Raw genomic sequence first — 17,382 nt, 5'->3', positions numbered from 1 at the left:
CCGTTAAATCCATCCCAGCTCTCCGCTCGTTAGGGTAACGATGACAAATGAGCGCGGCAATCGCCGCGATCCCGGAACGCAGCGCTGTAATTAAGCAAACGCCTAGATTGGGATAAACCCGGGAGGGGGGCAACGGCTCGGCACCGGAGAGGGGACAGAGGTGCCGGCGTCGCCAGCGGCGTTGGCGCAACCCGGAGGGGACATCGCCGGTGACACGGGATGGGGAGGGGAGGGTCCGGGATGGGGATGGAGGGTCCGGTAGCGGTGCCATGGCGGTGGGGGGGTCCAAGGGCTCTTTGTCCCCGTAGATCTACCTGTCCTGGAAGAGCGGCCCCGGGGAGGTGAAGCACTGGAAGGACATGATCGCCCGTCCCCGGCAGGCGGTGGCACAGTGGCACCAGCTGAAGGCCTGAGCGCCCCAGGACTGCGGGGCCGGGGGGGTGTCCCCGCCTTTCCCAGCCCCCCCCGCCCCCCCTTCACCCCTTCACCCCTCTGCGAGGAGCCGAGGGACCGGCGGGACGGCAGAGCCTGGCTGGCGGGGACCCTGCGGTAGGAGGGGGGACGGAATCCTCCCCCTGGGACCCCTCTTTCGCCTCTCCCCGGTGCTGGGATGTGGGGGGCACGGGACCCCCCCAGCCGAGAAGGGGTGCCAGAAGCGACGACCGCCCCCCCGTCCCCATCCCCGTCCCCCGTCCCTCGTCCCCGCCACCGGGCAGGACTTCTGCGAGTGCTTCCAGCCCCAGCCCCTGGGAGCCCCTCTGCCCCTCCACGGCCTCACCCCCCCCCCCCATTTCAAGGGGGTCAGGCTGTGGGTCTGAGAGGGCCCCCCCCCGTCCCCTCCCCTTTCAGCTCAATAAAACCTCTCCGAGCCATCAGCGTCGCCCAAGTGGGGCCACGGAGCGCCCCCCCCCCAATGCCCTGCCTTGTCCCCACTGCCCTCCCCTGAGCGCCCCCGCCCCCCCCCCAGCCACGCTGGGCTGGTATGGGGTGGGGGGCACCCAGGGAGGAAGCGGGGGGCTCCTGGGATCGGAAGCCATGACACAGTTCGTTAGCCAAAGCGGGCTCGTTTGTGCACTGCCTTCAGCCGGGTTCGATGCTTTACCTCCGTCTTGGGGCTGGGTGGGAGCGGGAGCTCCATAACCCCCATCCTGGGGGTCACCCCCCCTATGCGGGGACCCACACCTCCCCCCCAATCCTGCCCCCACCCCAGCTTTTCCCCCCCAGTTACCCCAACCCTGGCCATGTTCCCCTCGGGCTGGGCAGGGGACTGTCCCCAAGCCAGGCGGTGGCCGCTCCGGGGGGATGCTGGGCCCCATAGCGTGCCCCCCCACTCCAGGACCCCCATGAGCCCCCCCCGTGCCCAGTGCTGGGGTCCCTGGGGGACAAGGGATGGAGCCAGCGCCATTGTCCCCATCCTGGGCAGGTGGCATCCCCTGGCAGGAGTGGTGCCAGCATCGGGATGGGACGCGCCGGACCCCTGCCCTCTCCCTGGGGGGACGGGGGCTCCCCAAAATGGGGACAGACCCACCCGGGAGCCCCTGGGGGGGGGGGGGTGAGGGATGGCAAACCCCTCCCGGAGGAGGGGGAGAGGTGGGTGCTGCCACCTCCGCAGCCATCCCAGGTAGGGCACGGCCACCCGTGGGTGAGGGGACACCCGGAGCGAACCCGAAGGGAAGGGGGTGCCCACCGGCACGGAGCCACCCCACCTGGCCGGGGGAGGAGGGGGGGGTGTCCCCCCCATCCTCAGTCTTCCTGCTCCCCACCGTGGCACCCACCACCCTTCTTCGCCCCTCCGGCACCCACGGGGAGGACACCGACACCCTGCTGCAGGGTGCCACCAAGCTGCAGCCCCCGGGTGCCACCGAGGCCCCTTTTTGGGGGGGGGGTGGGGGGGGGGGGAGCTGTGTACAGCCGGGAGCCTGGTTTTAGCGGGAGTATTTCACCGCGTCACCCCGTTGTCCCCGTGCCACAGCGTGTCCCGGCGCACCCCACGGCAGGGACGTCTCCGCCAGCATTAATGCCACCCCACCCGGCTGCGTGGGGGCACGGGGCGCTGTGTGTGTGTGGAGGGGGGGACACACACCCCCCCCCCCCATGTGAGCCCCCAAGGTGCTCCATGGGGTTTCTCCACTGCACGGGGCGGGGGATCCTGCGCTAGAACATCCCCCCACCCCCCAAAAAAAATGTCCCCGAGGTGGCTGGTTGCCTGTTCCTTCTCCTGCCGAGGGGGACATCCCTGCCACCGCGGGGACGGGGTTGGGGGGGGGGACAAGCCGCCTGGGGACACGGTGGGTGGCAGCGGGACCGTCCCGTGGCTGCAGCCGGGAAGGGTTCGGCAGCCCCCCCCACCCCACCCCCACCCCCACCCCCCCCCCGAGTCCCTCTTTAGACAATTTTGGACAATCTGGAGAGAAGTCATACTACTGCTACTACAGTAATAATAATGCTTTTAGGGACATTTGTATTTTTATCATATTCTCTCTCTCTTTTTTTTTTTTTTTTTTTTTAATTAAACATAAAAGAAGAGATTTACACGCCTGGGGAAGGGGGCCGCAGCCCAGGAGGGGTGGCAGGGTCAGGGCCCCCCCCCCCGCCCCCCCAAGGCTGGGCACCCTGGGTAGGGGGGGGGTCGGGGGCTGTGCCAAGCTGGGTGCCCACCCATCGCCCTTCGGGCACCCCGGCTCCTCCGGGATGGCTTTCGTGTCTCTTAACGGTCGGCTTCCCACCCCCCCCTAACCCCGGGCGGGGTGTGGGGGGGGGGGGGGGCTTGTGTGTTCATTTTTAACTCTAGAGCTCTTAGCCGTTATCTTGTTCAGGTATCTCTCTTCTTCACGTGACGGTAACATCCAACTGGTGTGTAAAATACGGGAGAAAAAAAAAAAAACAACAAAAAAAAAAAAAACCCCACAACGACAACAACAACAAAAAGACACACACACACACACACACACAAAAAAAAAAAAAAAAAAAGAAAAGAAAAAAAAATTTTAAAAAAGGCAAAAAAATGAAAAAATAAAGACAAACGCACGCCCAGACCGGCTGACAAAGCGGCTGGAGCGAGGGGATGCCCGGCTGGCGATGCCACCCCGCTGCCGGTGGCTTTGCTGCAGAGGTGGGGGGGGGGTGGGTGGCTGCCCCCCTTTTCTAAGGGCAGCAGAGGCTGGGGACACCGCGGGGGGGGACGCCGGGGGCGGGGTGGGGGGTGGGGGGGCGAGGGTCAGGGCGCCTTCTTTGCAGAATCCTATTTTTGGGGAGCGGGGCCCCTCGTTTTCTGGAGGCAGCCCCTGTTCTCAGTAATAAAGGACAGTCAGTAACTGCCAGCGTGCCTCGTCTCTGGGCTCGGGGGGGGGGTGGGGGGGCGTGGGGGGGACAGGTCTGGTGGTCTCCCCAGCGGCTGTGCCCGCAGGGAAGCGCTGGTTGGAGCGGGGCCGGGGGCCGGAGTGTCACCTGCACCTGGCTGAGCATCGCCCCCCCCCCGGCACTGTGCATCCCCCCCAATATAGAGCATCCCTTCTCTGCGCTGAGCATCCCCCCAGCATCAAGCACCGCCCCCCCCCCCCCGGCCACTGAGCATACCCCAGTGTAGAGCATCCCTCCAGTATAGATCATCCCCCCCAGCACAGAGCATCCCCCCCCGCTATAGTTTCTCCCCCAGCATCGAGCACCCCCCCCAGCACCGAGCGTTGCCCCCAGCGCTGAGCATCCCCTTCCCAGCATCAAGCATCCCCCCCCCCCCAGCATCAATCACCCCTCCCTCCCTGCACTGAGCATCCTCCCAGCACCGAGCATACCCCCCCAGCAGCGAGACCCCCGCAGCACCGAGCATCCCCCCCAGTATAGAGCATCCCCCCCCACCCGGCACTGAGCATTGCCCCCAGCACTGAGCATCCCCTTCCCAGCATCCCCCCCCCACCAGCAGCAAGCACGCCTCCCTCCCTGCAATGAGCATCCCCCCAGCACCGAGAACCCCCCCCGGCACTCAGCATTCCCCCCCAGCGTAGAGCATCCCCCGCAGCACCGAGCATCCCCCCCAGTATAGAGCATCCCCCCCCCCAGCATCAAGCACCCCTCCCTGCACTGAGCATCCCCCCAAGCACCAGGAACCCCCCCAGCGTCGAGCACCCCCCCCCAGCACTGAGCATTGCCCCCAGCATTGAGCATCCCCTCCCCAGCATCAAGCGTGCCCCCCCTGCCAGTATCAAGCACCCCTCCCTCCCTGCACCGAGCATCCCCCCCCAGCACCGAGCATACCCCCCCCAGCACCGAGACCCCCGCAACACCGAGCATCCCCCCCAGTATAGAGCATCCCCCCCCCCAGCACCGAGCATTGCCCCCAGCATTGAGCATCCCCTCCCCAGCATCAAGCGTGCCCCCCCTGCCAGTATCAAGCACCCCTCCCTCCCTGCACCGAGCATCCCCCCAGCACCGAGCATACCCCCCCAGCACTGAGACCCCCCCGCAGCACCGAGCATCCCCCCCAGCATAGAGCATCCCCCCCTCCAGCATCAAGCACCCCTCCCTGCACTGAGCATCCCCCCCGCAAGCACCAGGAACTCCCCCCCAGCACTGAGTATCCCCTCCCCAGCACCAAGCATCGCCCCCCCGCCAGCATCAAGCACCCCTCCCTCCCAGCTTCGAGCATCCCCCCAAGCACCGAGAACCCCCCCAGCATTGAACATCCCCCCAGCATCCAGCATCTCCCCGAGCACCGAGAACCCCCCCAGCACTGAACATCCCCCCAGCATAGAACATCCCCCACTATAGACCGTGTGTCCCCCCCGCCCAGCATAGAGCATCCCCCCAGCACCAAACATCCCCCCCCAGTATGGAGCATCCCTCCCCCGCATGGAGCATCCCCCCCCCCGCCCCGGCCAGCACCAAGCACCCCTCGTTGCACTGAGCATCCCCCCAGTATCGAGCATCCCCCCAGCACCGAGCATCACCCCCCCAGCACCGATCACCCCCCCGCCGCACGCACAAGGAAGGGGGAGGAGGGGACAGGCCATGCTCGAGGACCCCCTGGTGAAGGGGAGACATGGAGTTGGGGGGCAGGGGGGGGGGGACGGACACTCTGAAGGGTCCCTGCAAAGGGAGGGGCCAAGGAGAGCCGCCTGGCCAGCCTGCAAGGGTGCAGGGTTGGGCCTGCTAATGAGGGCAGTTAACGAGGGCAATTAATGAGGGTTCATTAAGAGCAGCCCTAGCAGGAATCTCCTTCTCTAGGGGAGGTGGCTCCGAGCGGTGGTGGCGCTGGGAGGTGGCTGCCAGGAGCGATGCAGGAGCCTGGCGGGGGGGTCCCCATGGGGGCTTTGGTGTCCCCCAGCCCCGGGGTGGGTGGGTGTGTGTCGGGGGGGGGGGGGGGACACGATGCTGCCAGCCCCAACCTGCACAGAGCCGGGTGACACGGCCAGCGCGTCCCCGCTCCGGGAGGGTGAGTGCCCGTCCGTGCCGGGCAGGGATTTGGGATGGGTCCCTGTGGCGGGGCCGGGGGGGGGGTGACGTGCTGAGTAGGGACCAGAATATGGCTCTGGGGTGGGGGGGGTGGTGTCAGAGGCGGGGGACCGCGTCCTGGGCGGGAGAAGCGGGGGACACGTGGCTGCTGGCTGGCACGGCGAAGGCCGGAGCGGCTGCGTTAAATAATTCACTCAACGCCGGTCTTAAATAAATAAAAGAAACTCCAAACGCGGGGACGGCTGGAGAACCGTGTCCCCCGCCCCCAGGACAGCATCCCTCCGCATCCGCCTTTCGGGGGGGGGGAGGGGGGGGGTGCTGGGACAGTGTCGGAGGCGGCCGTGGAGAAGAGAAGGGGACAATGGTGTCCCCTGGCCGGCTCCTGCATCGCGCTGGAGGTCAGGTTGCTGCTGCTTGCACCCGCTCGGGCTCTGGTTTATGTCCAGTTGAGCCAAAATTGGAGATTTTTGTCACCAACAAGCCACCGATGCCATCGGTGCCACCCAGCCCGGCTGCCGCCTGGGCTGTGTTACACCAGAGCCAGTTTTTTGGGGTTTTGTTTGTCTTCGTTTTTTGTTTTTGTTTTTTTTTTTTTTTTTAATCCTGCTACATCTTTGAACGCGGCAAAAAGCAAATAACGCCTGGCTCCGGGGCGGCGATCCCGATGCTCCTGTTGCCCGGAGCCGGTGGGAGCCGCAACGATTCCCCGAGCCCTTTTCCCTTTGTGTTGGCAGCCAGCGGGAGCAGATGGAAATAGCAGCGTGATCCCAGCTGCGGCGAGGCCACAAACGGTTGTACGCGGAGCCGGGAGAGGAGGCAGGGAGATATATATATATAGAGAGGGAGAGACAGACGTATGGATGATGCACTGCCGCGCACGCCTCGCCGGGTGCCGGGGCTGGATGGTGCCAGCATCCCCGAAATACTTGCGCCGAGCGGCAACGTGTGAGGTTTTCCGCTGACTGCGGCAGCTCCTGGCTCTCGTGGCACCGCGGCCGTTGCCGCAGGTGCCGTGCCAACACCTGGACCCCCACCCAGCTCCTTCCCCGTGAAATCCAGGGCTGTGAAAGGATGGGGCGGTGGGGAAAAGGCTGGAGGGAGGCAGGGACCCCCCCGCCCCGGTCTTTTCCCAGGTGTCAGGGCTTCTGGGTCCGGCCCCTGCTGCGGGGACAGGCTGGTGGCACCCAAGGCCACCTTGCACCCCTTGCCCCGTCGGGTGCAGATGGGCTGGCAGGGGTCTGCACGGAGCCGGTGGCAGCAGACGGGTTGTGCCAGGCAGAAATCAACATCTCTTAGAGCCGGGCTTCCGATTCCTGCAGGTCCAGCGCCCCGCGGGCCGATGGTTAATTACCTGCTAATTAGCCCCAGCATCTCCCCAGACGGACGGCATGACCCCTGTGGGGCAGGGAGCCACCCGCTGCCGTACTCGGCACCCCGGGGTGCCCCGTGCCAGGATGCTACAAGCCACAACGGCGAAAGCTGCCCAGGTGGCCGGAGGGACCGACAACCTGTCCCTGTCCCCCCCCACCCCAGACCCCAACCCGAGGGGAAAGAGCGAGCCGAGCCCCAAATTCACCATCTGCAAGCGGGAATGGAAATGGGGCCTCGTTAGTGCAGGAAAGGTGGGGGCTTTGTCAGCTTCCGCTGCCGGAGAGGCTGGCACCGACAGCCCCCCGCGCATCCCGCAGCTGAGGATGCTCCGCCGGGTCTAAAATAGCCGCCGTTCCCGCTGCGGAGCGGGGAGAGGTGGGGGGAGAAAAGAGGCAGCATCCTCGCCGTGAGCGTGGGAGAGGATGTGGCAGGAGGGCTGGCTGCCTGCCTCCCCGCCACCAAACCCCAACCCCTCGCGATTAAAAGCGGATGCGCGGTCTGAAACCTCTGGCAAGTCCCAGCCCTCGGAGGGGAGCATTCCGTGCCGCACCGGGATGGCTCGGCGGAAAGCAGGAGCACGGCTTGGGGACGGGCGGAGGAAAATGGGACTCCCTCCAACCTCAAAAATAAAAGGAGCTGGTGGTCCTGCACCAGGATGTGTTTCAAAGGGCTCCCAAATGGGCTCTTCCCTGCCGCAGCCCCCCAGAGAACAGAGCCCATCACCTTTTTCTCACACCGGTTTGTGCTTTTTACTGCTTGAATTTTGGTAGAAAGAGCACTCGGGGAGAGGAAGAGGAGGGACAAGGTGGCTGTCCGGGCTTTGGTGCCCGTTTTTGGGGCAGACAGAGCCGGAGCCAGGGCTCCTCTTCCCATACAGAGGCAAACCCCTTTCCAGGCCAGAGGGAAGCAGCGCTTGTGCCCAGGTGGGGTTTCCATCGGCTCCTTCCCAAACCTGACGGCTGGGAGAAGTCCGGCAGGAGACTTCTCTCTCCCCCCATCCCAATTCCAGCGGCAGGACGGGGGTCTCGGGGGCGAGAAGGGGTCTGTGCGTTTGCTCTCAAACCTTGCTGCTCTTCAGGCTGATGAGGATGCAAACGGCGTTGCTTTTTCCTGTCCTGCCCCCCGGAGCCGGGAGCAAAGGACATCTGTGGAGGTCGTGGTAGGAAGGTCCCTGTGCTCATGGGCGGGCATGGTGGGGACATCTGGCTCTCAGCAGCACTGTGCTGCCTGCCAGGGCCTGTCCAGCAGGCAAGTGGGGTCTGTGGGGCCATTTTCCCCCCATCCAAGGCACCCTGTGGTTACGTGGGAGGCTCCAAGGTGGGCTTGTAGATCATGACGGTGACCGACGAGCCCTGTGGATCCAGGCAGCAGCTCTTTGCTCTACTGCCTGGGAGATGCTGGTCCTCGGACTGTTTTCTTTGCTTGGGGGCTTCCTTCTTCCCCAGCCCTACCTGGGAGACGGTGGTCCTTGGGAGCCCGGTGGAGGCTCCCCATCCCCGCGCGCCGCATCCCTGTGGCTGTCTGGCAGCAGCGTGGCGGCTCATGTTTCCCCTGGGGAGCCCGGCAGGGCTGCCAAGCTGTCTTCCCCATCCTCCAGCAGCCGGGAACCGTCCCCAGGGGCTGCCAGTGGGGCCTCGGTGCCTTCCTCCTCTTCCTCCTCCTCTTGCTGCTGCTGCTGGAGGCTCTGCAGGCGTTCCTGCCGCGCCTCCATGAACTCCTGCGCCCCGTCGCCCACCAGCCGGACGGCGTCCCCGACGCGGGGCGGCTGCCGGACGGGGTTGTGGTCGTAGGAGAGGAGGCGCAGGGCGGCCAGGCAGGCCAGGTCGGGGAAGCGGGCGATGCGGTTGCGGTCCAGGTCGAGGACGCGGAGGTGGGCCATGCGCAGCAGGACGGGGGGAAACTCCTCGAAGCGGTTGCCGTAGAGCCAAAGCCCCCGCAGGCCGGCCATGCGGGGCAGCCCGGCGGGCAGGCGGGCCAGGCGGTTGTCGCCCAGCTGGAGGCTGCGGAGGTCGGGCAGGCCCAGGAGGGCGCGGGGGAAGCGGGCGAGGAAGTTGCCCTCCAGCCACAGGCAGCGCAGGCTCTGCAGGCGGGCGAAGGCGGGCGGCAGGGCCTGCAGCCCGTTGCGGCCCAGGTAGAGGTAGGCCAGGCGGGGCAGGCGGCACAAGGCCTCGGGCACCTCCATCAGCTCGTTGCCGTCCAGGGCCAAAGTGCGGAGGTGCCGCAAGGCCCCCAGCTCGGCCGGCACCTCCCGCAGCCCAGCGCCGCTCAGGTAGAGTTTCCTCAGCCCCCGCTGACCCCACAGGGCCGCCGGGACCCGCCCGCCCCGCACCTCCAGCCGCTGCTCGACTCCCCCCGGGCCCTCGGCCGTCGCCAAGCGCGGCCCGGTCGAGCCGCCGCTCCCCATCCCCGCCGTCCGCCCGGGGCGGGGAGGGGGGGACGGGGACGGACGCGGACGCCTCGCCGCGCCACGCCGTCGCCACGGCAACCGGCCGCAGCCAATGGGAGCGCGGGGGCGTGGCCTGGCGCCGGGGACGCGCCCCCTCCCCTCCGGAGCACTCGGGCGGGAGGGGACACGCCCAGCTAGGGACACGCCCACCCGGGACACGCCCCCTCTGGCCACGCCCTCCCCTGTGCCACGCCCCGCCTGTGTCCTACCTGTCCCCGCCCCGCCCCTGCCTGTCCTCCACCCTGTGCCACCGTTGTCCCACCATTGCCCCACCCTCCCTGTCCCTACCCTGTCCCCTGCCCGTGCCCCACCTGTCCCCTCCCTGCCACCATTGTCCCACCCTGTCCCCCTGCCTGTGCCCCGCCCTGCCCGACCTGTCCCCTGCCTGTCCCCTCCCTGTGCCCCATCCTGCCCCGCCTGTCCCACCATTGCCCTACCCTGCCCCGCCTGTCCCCTGCCTGCGCCCCACCACTGTCCCATTGTCCCGCCCTCCCTGTCCCCTCCCCGTGCCCCACCCTGTCCCCTGCCTGTGCCCCACCGTTGTCCCACCCTACCTGCCCCCTCCCTGTTCCACCGTTGTTCCGCCTTGCCATGCCTGTCCCCTGCCTGTGCCCCACCACTGTCCCATTGTCCCGCCCTCCCTGTCCCCTGCCTGTGCCCCACCACTGTCCCATTGTCCCGCCTTCCCTGTCCCCTCCCCATGCCCCACCCTGGCCCCACCTCACCCTACCTGTCCCCTGCCTGTGTCCCACCATTGTCCCACCCTCCCCGTCCTGCCTGTCCCCCGCCCTGTCGTGCCTCTGTCCTGATCCCCCCACACACACTTTGCCACCCCCGTGCCCTGCCCTTACCCTTTTCTCGCCCTGTCCCCCCCGCCCCGGGCAGCGCCCCCCCCCACACCCCTCTCCCATCTCCTTGCCCTCAGGGCGCTGGGATGGGGAGGAGGGGTCCCTCTGTGACCACCCACGTCCCCTGGGACACCCCGGGAGCTGCTGCAGGGCGCCCCCCCCGGGCACATCCCCCTCCCCCCCACCACTCCCCGGTGCTTTTTCACCCCCCCTCCACGAAGCCCGGTTGCACACCCCACGGCCGGGGAGGGCTTGGATGGGGACCCCCATGCCATGGCTGCCCAGCCGGCTGGGTCCTGCCGGCCAGGCTGGGGCTCTCCTTCCTCCTCCTCCTCCTCCTCCTCCTCTCCCCCGCCCCCCCAACGGTGTCCCCCCCCCGTCCCCAGCCAGCCCTGCCAGCTTTTTCCCTGCCGCAAATCAGCTGTGTCATCCCAAAGCCGGCGCAGAAAGCCGGGCTCGTACAGCCCCCCAGCGGCTGCCGGCCAGGCGACAACCCCCCCCCCCCTCCCCCCACCTCCCCACAACCCCCCCAAATTCTCTTGCCAGCCCTCGGGGTGCGGGCACCCCCCAAAACGAGAGCTGGGGGCAGCCACAGCCCCTCCAAGGGGGCTAGGGGTGGGGGGGCAGAGGTGACAATGACAGCGTGCCCAGTAAGACCTGATTTCAGGCTTTATTTTTTCCGTGTGCTCCCAGGGATTGGGGGGGGGTTGTCCCCAAAGAACTGGGGGCTACCGGCGAGGGGGGGTGGCCGACGATGTCCCCCAGCCCGATGGGGTGGTTGTTGGTGCTGAAGCCGCTGGGGCGCTGGGGCTGGATGCCCCCCGTGGGTCTCGCCGTCCAGGTTGGACCCCCCCAGCACTGGGCTGGAAAAGCCAGGAGAGAGGGGGGCGGTGAGGCTGGACCCCCCCCCGGGACAATGACATCCTCCCCTGCCCCGCTCCCTCGGGGTCACCCCAAACTCACCTGGCGCCGCGGGGGACACGGGTGGGACGTACTGGTTGTGGTTAGTGGTGAACCCCGATGGCTCCTGGGGGATGGAGGCGGGTTGGGTGCGTGGTCCGACGGGTGGCGGGGACAGGGATATGGGGACAGGGACAAAGCCATGGAGGCACCCACCATCCTGCCGACAACCTGCTGTCCCAGCAGGCTGGCCTGTGTCACTCGGGGTGCCCTCAGCCCTTGGGAGACGAGCGGGAGGGGGTGGCCCACGGCGGGCAAGCCCTGCGTGGGGACAGCGGGTGAGGAGGGGGGACACATGGGGACAAGCAGCGGGACGGGGGTCCTGCTCACCACCGTCGCCAGGCAGCTCGGCACCTCCCGGCTGAATCCGCTGCCTCGCTCGGAGCCCGTCGGCAGCGCCGGCAGCGTCTCGACGCCCTGCGGGAGGATGGAGATGAGGTGACAGGGACGCGACGTCCCCTGCCTCACGCCACAGCTCTGCCCGCTGGGGGTCCTGCCTCGCCATCCCGTCCCCTCGCCCCGCTTACGTGGCTGCGCACAGAGGGCAGGTAATCGGTCGCGGTGACGCTAACGGCCAGCTGCGGGAGAGGAAAAAAAGTGTCCCTTGGGGTGCAGAGGGGATGGGGGGCCGGCAGGGGACAGGGGACACGGTGGGGTAGGGGCTCACGGGCTGGCCCGGCAGGACGCTGTCACTCCTTGGGGTGGCCCTGGTGAAGCCCGACTGCTCCTTGGTGCCGACGGTTGTCTTCTGCAGGACATCTGGGGGGGGCAGATGGGGCAGGGAGGGAGCCCCCCTGTCCCCAGCCCTGTCCCCAGCCCTGCCTGCACACAGCCCCACAGCCAGCCATGGCGTTACCTGGTGTCACGGTGCTGGGTACAGCCTGGGGGCCCGGCCTGTACCCTGCGTTTGGGGGTGGGCAGCGATGGGTGACGCGGGGCAGGGGACCTCTGACACCCCCAAACCATCCTGGGAATGGAGCCGGCCCCGGGACAACTGACACCCCCAAAACCCTCCTGGGGTTGGAGCTGGCCCCGGGACCACCAACACTCCCAAACCCTCCTGGGGAGAGCTGGCCCCGGGACCACCAACACTCCCAAACCATCCTGGGGACAGAGCTGGCCCTGCGACCACCAACACCCCCAAACCCTCCTGGGGAGAGCTGGCCCTGGGACCACCGACACTCCCAAACCATCCTGGGGACAGAGCTGGCCCTGCGACCACCAACACCCCCAAACCCTCCTGGGGATGGAGCTGGCCCCGGGGCCACCAACACCCCCAAACCCTCCTGGGGAGAGCTGGCCCCGGGACCACCGACACTCCCAAACCGTCCTGGGGACAGAGCTGGCCCCAGGACCACCAACACCCCCAAACCCTCCTGGGGAGAGCTGGCCCCGGGACCACCGACACCCCCAAACCATCCTGGGGATGGAGCTGGCCCCGGGACCACCAACACCCCCAAACCCTCCTGGGGAGAGCTGGCCCCAGGACCACCAACACCCCCAAACCCTCCTGGGGATGGAGCTGGCCCCGGGACCACCGACACTCCCAAACCCTCCTGGGGAGAGCTGGCCCCGGGACCACCGACGCTCCCAAACCATCCGGGGGACAGAGCTGGCCCCAGGACCACCAACACCCCCAAACCCTCCTGGGGAGAGCTGGCCCTGGGACCACCGACACTCCCAAACCGTCCTGGGGACAGAGCTGGCCCTGCGACCACCCACACCCCCAAACCCTCCTGGGGATGGAGCTGGCCCCGGGACCACCAACACCCCCAAACCCTCCTGGGGAGAGCTGGCCCCGGGACCACCGACACTCCCAAACCGTCCTGGGGACAGAGCTGGCCCCAGGACCACCAACACCCCCAAACCCTCCTGGGGAGAGCTGGCCCCGGGACCACCAACACCCCCAAACCCTCCTGGGGATGGAGCTGGCCCTGCAACCACCAACACCCCCAAACCCTCCTGGGGATGGAGCTGGCCCCAGGATCACTGACACCCCCAAACCCTCCTGGGGACAGAGCTGGCCCCGGGACCACCAACACCCCCAAACCCTCCTGGGGATGGAGCTGGCCCCGGGACCACCAACACCCCCAAACCCTCCTGGGGAGAGCTGGCCCCGGGACCACCGACACTCCCAAACCGTCCTGGGGTTGGAGCTGGCCCCGGGACCACCAACACCCCCAAACCCTCCTGGGGAGAGCTGGCCCCGGGACCACCGACACTCCCAAACTGTCCTGGGGTTGGAGCTGGCCCCGGGATCACTGACACCCCCAAACCCGTACCTGGCTGGGCAGGGCCGGCGCGGCGGCCCCCTGTGCCGCGCTCCCTGGGTGCGTTGGGGGGGCCCTGGAGGAGCGGCAGGTGCTGGGGACTCGCCGTCCCGGTACGGAGGCAGGAAAGGGAGGACGCCTGGAGGTACCCGCTCCCTGGCTGGTGGACGTGCCGGGGCAGGAGGCTCCGGCCGTCGGGGAGCATGAGAGGCTGGAAGTGCTCGGCGGTGGTAGACCTGGCGGCGTCCTGGCAGTGGCTGCGGTGGGAGGCCAGCGTGGTTGTGATGGACTGGCCCCAAAACTTGCCCCTAATCCCCCCCGCCCCCAGCAGGGGTACCCACCCCTCTGCAGCATGGAGCAGGCAGGACATGTCCCAGCGGTTGTTGGACACGTAGCCGGTGACAGTGTGGCGGCCGAGGCAGGGACGGAAACGCGACTGGCCTGGGTGACAGGGGGGAGAGGCGGCTCAGCCCTGTGAATGAGCCCCCCCCGGCTGTAGGGGAGGCCTTCGGGACCCCCTACCATAGGCCACCGCGTAGCTCGTGGCGTAGAAGTTCATGAGGTCGGCGCTTCCCCTGGCGTGTGCCTTCGCCGAGGGGGTGACGGTGGCCAGCCCCGCGGCGGGCGAGCCCCATGGCAGGGACCGCAGCTTGGCACGGGGACAGACGAACGGAGGGGCAGACGCCATGGCGGGGCTGGCCCCAGAGCAGCTCCCCGCCTGGGAGGCAGGGGTGGCTGTGGAACGTCCCCCGCGGACGTTGGGATGGTGACACCATGGTAACCAGCGCGGCGACACATGGGGATCTCGGCCACAGAGGGAACTGTCACTGCTGCTTGGGGACGGCTGGGACACCCCACAGAGGGCATCAGGGGAGTGGGATGCCCCACTTGAACCTCCTGCGGAGCAGGCCACAGCCCTCCGCGTGTGGGGCCGCGTCCCCTGGGTCCCCAGAAAAAGGGTTTCGAAGGGAGAGCTGGGAGACGGTGACAGCGGGGAGCTGGCATGTGCCAGAGCAAGCCCGGAGTGTCGCTGCCTCCCCTGAGCACCCGCTCCCGGCGACGCCGAAGGGCAGAGCCCCGGCACCCACAAGGCAGCAGGAGCGGCAGGGCTAGCAGCCACGGCTTTATTCATCCTGCCCTGAAAGTCCGAGGGAGCTGCTGCCGGAGGAAGAGGAGGAGAAGAGCCACAGGGAGGGCGGCAGCGGCGTTTCCACAGGGCCCCGTGCCCCTGCTCCGCTCCAGGGGATGGTGAGGGAGAAGGTGGCTCCCCCCCGTCAGCAGGATGGCTCAAAGAGGTACTCCAGGTCTGGCTGCCGCAGCCTCTGCTCCCTCTTCTTGTTCTTGGCAAATTCCCTCAGCATGGCCATCACGTCGTTCTCAAACTCGGCCGGCGTGGGCTTCGCTTCTGCAGGAAAAACAGAAAGGGGCAGCAAGAGAATGGCTCCGTCCTGTCCCGAAGCACCCGGTGCCACGGTCATCCCGCCAAGCCCAGTTCCCGCGGCCCGGAGCGGCGCCGGTGCCCTGGCATCAGAGCGGGCAGGGTGACAGGGAGCTGCCACCGTACCTGTGGCCCAGTAGTAAATGTCCCAGTCGTTGCTGGGCTCGTTGATGAGCCGGTCGTAGAGGTTCAGCTGCTGCTCGCTCATGCGGTGCAGGTTCTCCTTCGCAAAGAGGCTGGGGAGAGGATGGAGGAGGATGAGTGTGGGTGACCGGAGGAAGAGCCAAGCTGGCACGCCGCTCCCGACCACGGCTGGTGCCCCGCTCTCTACACGATGCCAGAAGACACGGAGCAGCTGGGTCCAAAGTGACCTGCCTCCTGCCTGCTCTCTCCGTTAACCACTACTTCAATCCTGAAACCCGACCGGCCCCACCTTGTTCATTCATCCCAGGAATTACATACGTCCTTCCCAAAGGATTTCATCTCAGCCATCAGGTTGGAACTTTCCAGAGCTCTCCTGGGCCTCTGGCTCTGCCCTTTTTCTGCCCAGCAGCAGCACTGATCGTTGCATCCCGGATTCAAAGCTCCTGTGGTGACTTATCCAACAGCTCACCCTTCTCTGCCTTCCGTCCTCTGAACACCACCACATCTCCTTAGGTTTTTTGGAATATGGCTGTGCACTGCCCCACCAAACTCCCTCCCAAAATGCTCGGGGCTTTTCCCTGTTCATTAAAAACCTGTGCCATCTTTAAGGAGCTGAACTACGCAGCAGCTACGCTCACCTCGACTGGCCTTTCTCCCTTCGCTCTCCGGGGCTGATGTTATCTCTCCTACGAAGCACACACGCCGCCCCTGCCCGTCCCTGGCTGCAGGGGACAAATTGTCAGGGCGCTGCGGGGAAGGCGGACAAGCGGCGGAGGGTGGCTGAGAAGCCGGGAGGGAGGTCGGGTACCCCGCACCTCCTCACCTGAGCAGGATGCAGTTCTCCAGCATCCCCCTTTTCCGGCTCTCGTACAGCAGCCGGGCTCTCTTGGTCTCCAGCGGCTCATCGGGACGTTCCTGCCAGGGGGGCAAGGGGATCTCCAGCACGTCCTTCCCGGAGTCCTTTGGGGAGTCCCCACGGTAGCCACGCTGCAGGCACACTGGCCCCAAAACGCGCCGGCACAGAGCCCGGCCGGGCAGGGAGCAGAGCTGTGAAAGGGACAGGGACAGTGCAGGGGACGTCAGGCCTGGCTGTCCCAGCACAGGGGGGAACGGGACCCCCCCCAGGCCCTGCTGGCCATGAATCCCCCGTCCCACCCCCCCCAGACCCTAATGCCCCTACTCCTCCCCATAATCCCTCCAGGCCTTGCTGTCCTCAGTCCTATATCCAGGCCCTACTGCCGCCAATTCCTCCATCCCACACCTACCCCAAACCCTGCTGCCCCCCATCCCACACCCCTCCAGACCCTCCTGCCCCCAAACCCCCATCACACAACCCGCCCAGACCCTGCTGCCCCTGATCCCCACATCACACACCCCCCCAGACGCTGCTGCCCCTAACTCCCCTTATAGTCCACCTTCAAGACTCTGCTGCCCCCAATCCCCCCATCCCACACTCCCCCAGACCCTGCTGCCCCACATCCCACACACCCCCAGACCCTCCTGCCCCTGATCCCCACATCACACACACCCCCCAGACCCTGCTGCCCCCCATCCCACACACCCCCAGACCCTCCTGCCCCTGATCCCCACATCACACACACCCCCCAGACACTACTGCCCCTAACTCCCCTTATAGTCCACCTTCAAGACTCTGCTGCCCCCAATCCCCCCATCCCACACTCCCCCAGACCCTGCTGCCCCCATCCCACACCCCCCAGACCCTCCTGCCCCTGATCCCCACATCACACACACCCCCCAGACCCTGCTGCCCCACATCCCACACCCCCCAGACCCTCCTGCCCCTGATCCCCACATCACACACAGCCCCCAGACCCTGCTGCCCCCCATCCCACACACCCCCAGACCCTCCTGCCCCTGATCCCCACATCACACACACCCCCCAGACACTACTGCCTCTAACTCCCCTCGTAGTCCACCTTCAAGACCCTGCTGCCCCCGATCCCCCCATCCCACACCTCCCCCAGACCCTGCTGCCCCTACCCCCCACCATAATCCCCCCAAAAGCTGCGGTCCCTGATCCCACGACCTTCCCCAGACGCTGCTGCCCGCAATCCCCTGCTGCCTCCGAACCCCACATAATCCATCCCAGATCCCCTGCTGCCCCCGATACCATAAGCCCCCCTGGGCCCTGTTACCCCCAATCCCCCATCTATAGACCCCCCCGGGGCCCTGCTGCCCCCAATCCCCCATCTATAACCACCCTCCCCAGGGCCTCCCTCTGTCCCCCGCCTCTCCCAGACCCCTGTCAGCTCCCCACCTCCGCCAGTAACACCCATACACCCCCGGTAAACTCCCCTCCTTCCTCACCCAGGCCGCCGCCATGGCTCCCAGCGGCCGCTCTAGCCTCCGTCAGGGGCGCTCTGTGACGCGGGGGAGGCCCGACTCTATGGTGCGGCGGGCGGTAGAGGAGAGGGCAGGGGGGAACAGGAAGGGGGC

General features: G+C 67.2%; 4 protein-coding genes across 7 annotated transcripts in view; 1 reads left to right on the top strand and 3 right to left on the bottom strand.

Moving 5' to 3' along the window:
* Positions 1-2,475, top strand: part of SYT7 (synaptotagmin 7) — a 34,706-nt gene extending 32,231 nt beyond the window's left edge. For all 3 annotated transcript variants that reach the window (XM_074586518.1, XM_074586520.1, XM_074586521.1), the window contains one exon: positions 309-2,475. In XM_074586518.1, the coding sequence (XP_074442619.1) occupies positions 309-413 (105 nt within the window). In that variant the 3' untranslated portion in view covers positions 414-2,475. The remainder of the gene's footprint in view (positions 1-308) is intronic.
* A 5,884-nt stretch (positions 2,476-8,359) lies between these two features.
* LRRC10B (leucine rich repeat containing 10B) lies at positions 8,360-9,223 on the bottom strand. Its single transcript, XM_074586576.1, has one exon. The coding sequence runs from the start codon at positions 9,221-9,223 to the stop codon at positions 8,360-8,362; it is 864 nt and encodes a 287-aa protein (XP_074442677.1).
* Positions 9,224-10,776: 1,553 nt separating this feature from the next.
* Positions 10,777-14,475, bottom strand: SAXO4 (stabilizer of axonemal microtubules 4). The gene is given in 8 exon segments (XM_074586834.1): positions 10,777-10,976; positions 11,077-11,140; positions 11,230-11,334; positions 11,404-11,490; positions 11,601-11,651; positions 11,741-11,929; positions 13,450-13,600; positions 13,685-14,475. Coding segments are annotated over 8 exon segments (1,638 nt in total).
* On the bottom strand, positions 14,454-17,358 carry SDHAF2 (succinate dehydrogenase complex assembly factor 2). 2 transcript variants are annotated; one of them, XM_074586586.1, is made up of 5 exons: positions 17,254-17,358; positions 15,749-15,972; positions 15,564-15,647; positions 14,908-15,017; positions 14,454-14,748 (listed from the first exon to the last, which is right to left on the bottom strand). In XM_074586586.1, the coding sequence occupies exons 1-5, from the start codon at positions 17,266-17,268 to the stop codon at positions 14,618-14,620; spliced, it is 564 nt and encodes a 187-aa protein (XP_074442687.1). In that variant the 5' UTR covers positions 17,269-17,358; the 3' UTR covers positions 14,454-14,617. The 2 variants fall into 2 exon arrangements, with proteins under 2 accessions (XP_074442687.1, XP_074442688.1); XM_074586587.1 differs by lacking the exon at positions 15,564-15,647.
* Between the last annotated feature and the right edge of the window lie 24 nt (positions 17,359-17,382).

Source organism: Larus michahellis, chromosome 4 (assembly GCF_964199755.1).
Source record: "Larus michahellis chromosome 4, bLarMic1.1, whole genome shotgun sequence".
Lineage (NCBI taxonomy): Eukaryota > Metazoa > Chordata > Aves > Charadriiformes > Laridae > Larus > Larus michahellis.
The sequence above is the reverse complement of the archived record's forward strand: the minus strand, read 5'-3'. Positions and strand labels throughout refer to the sequence as shown.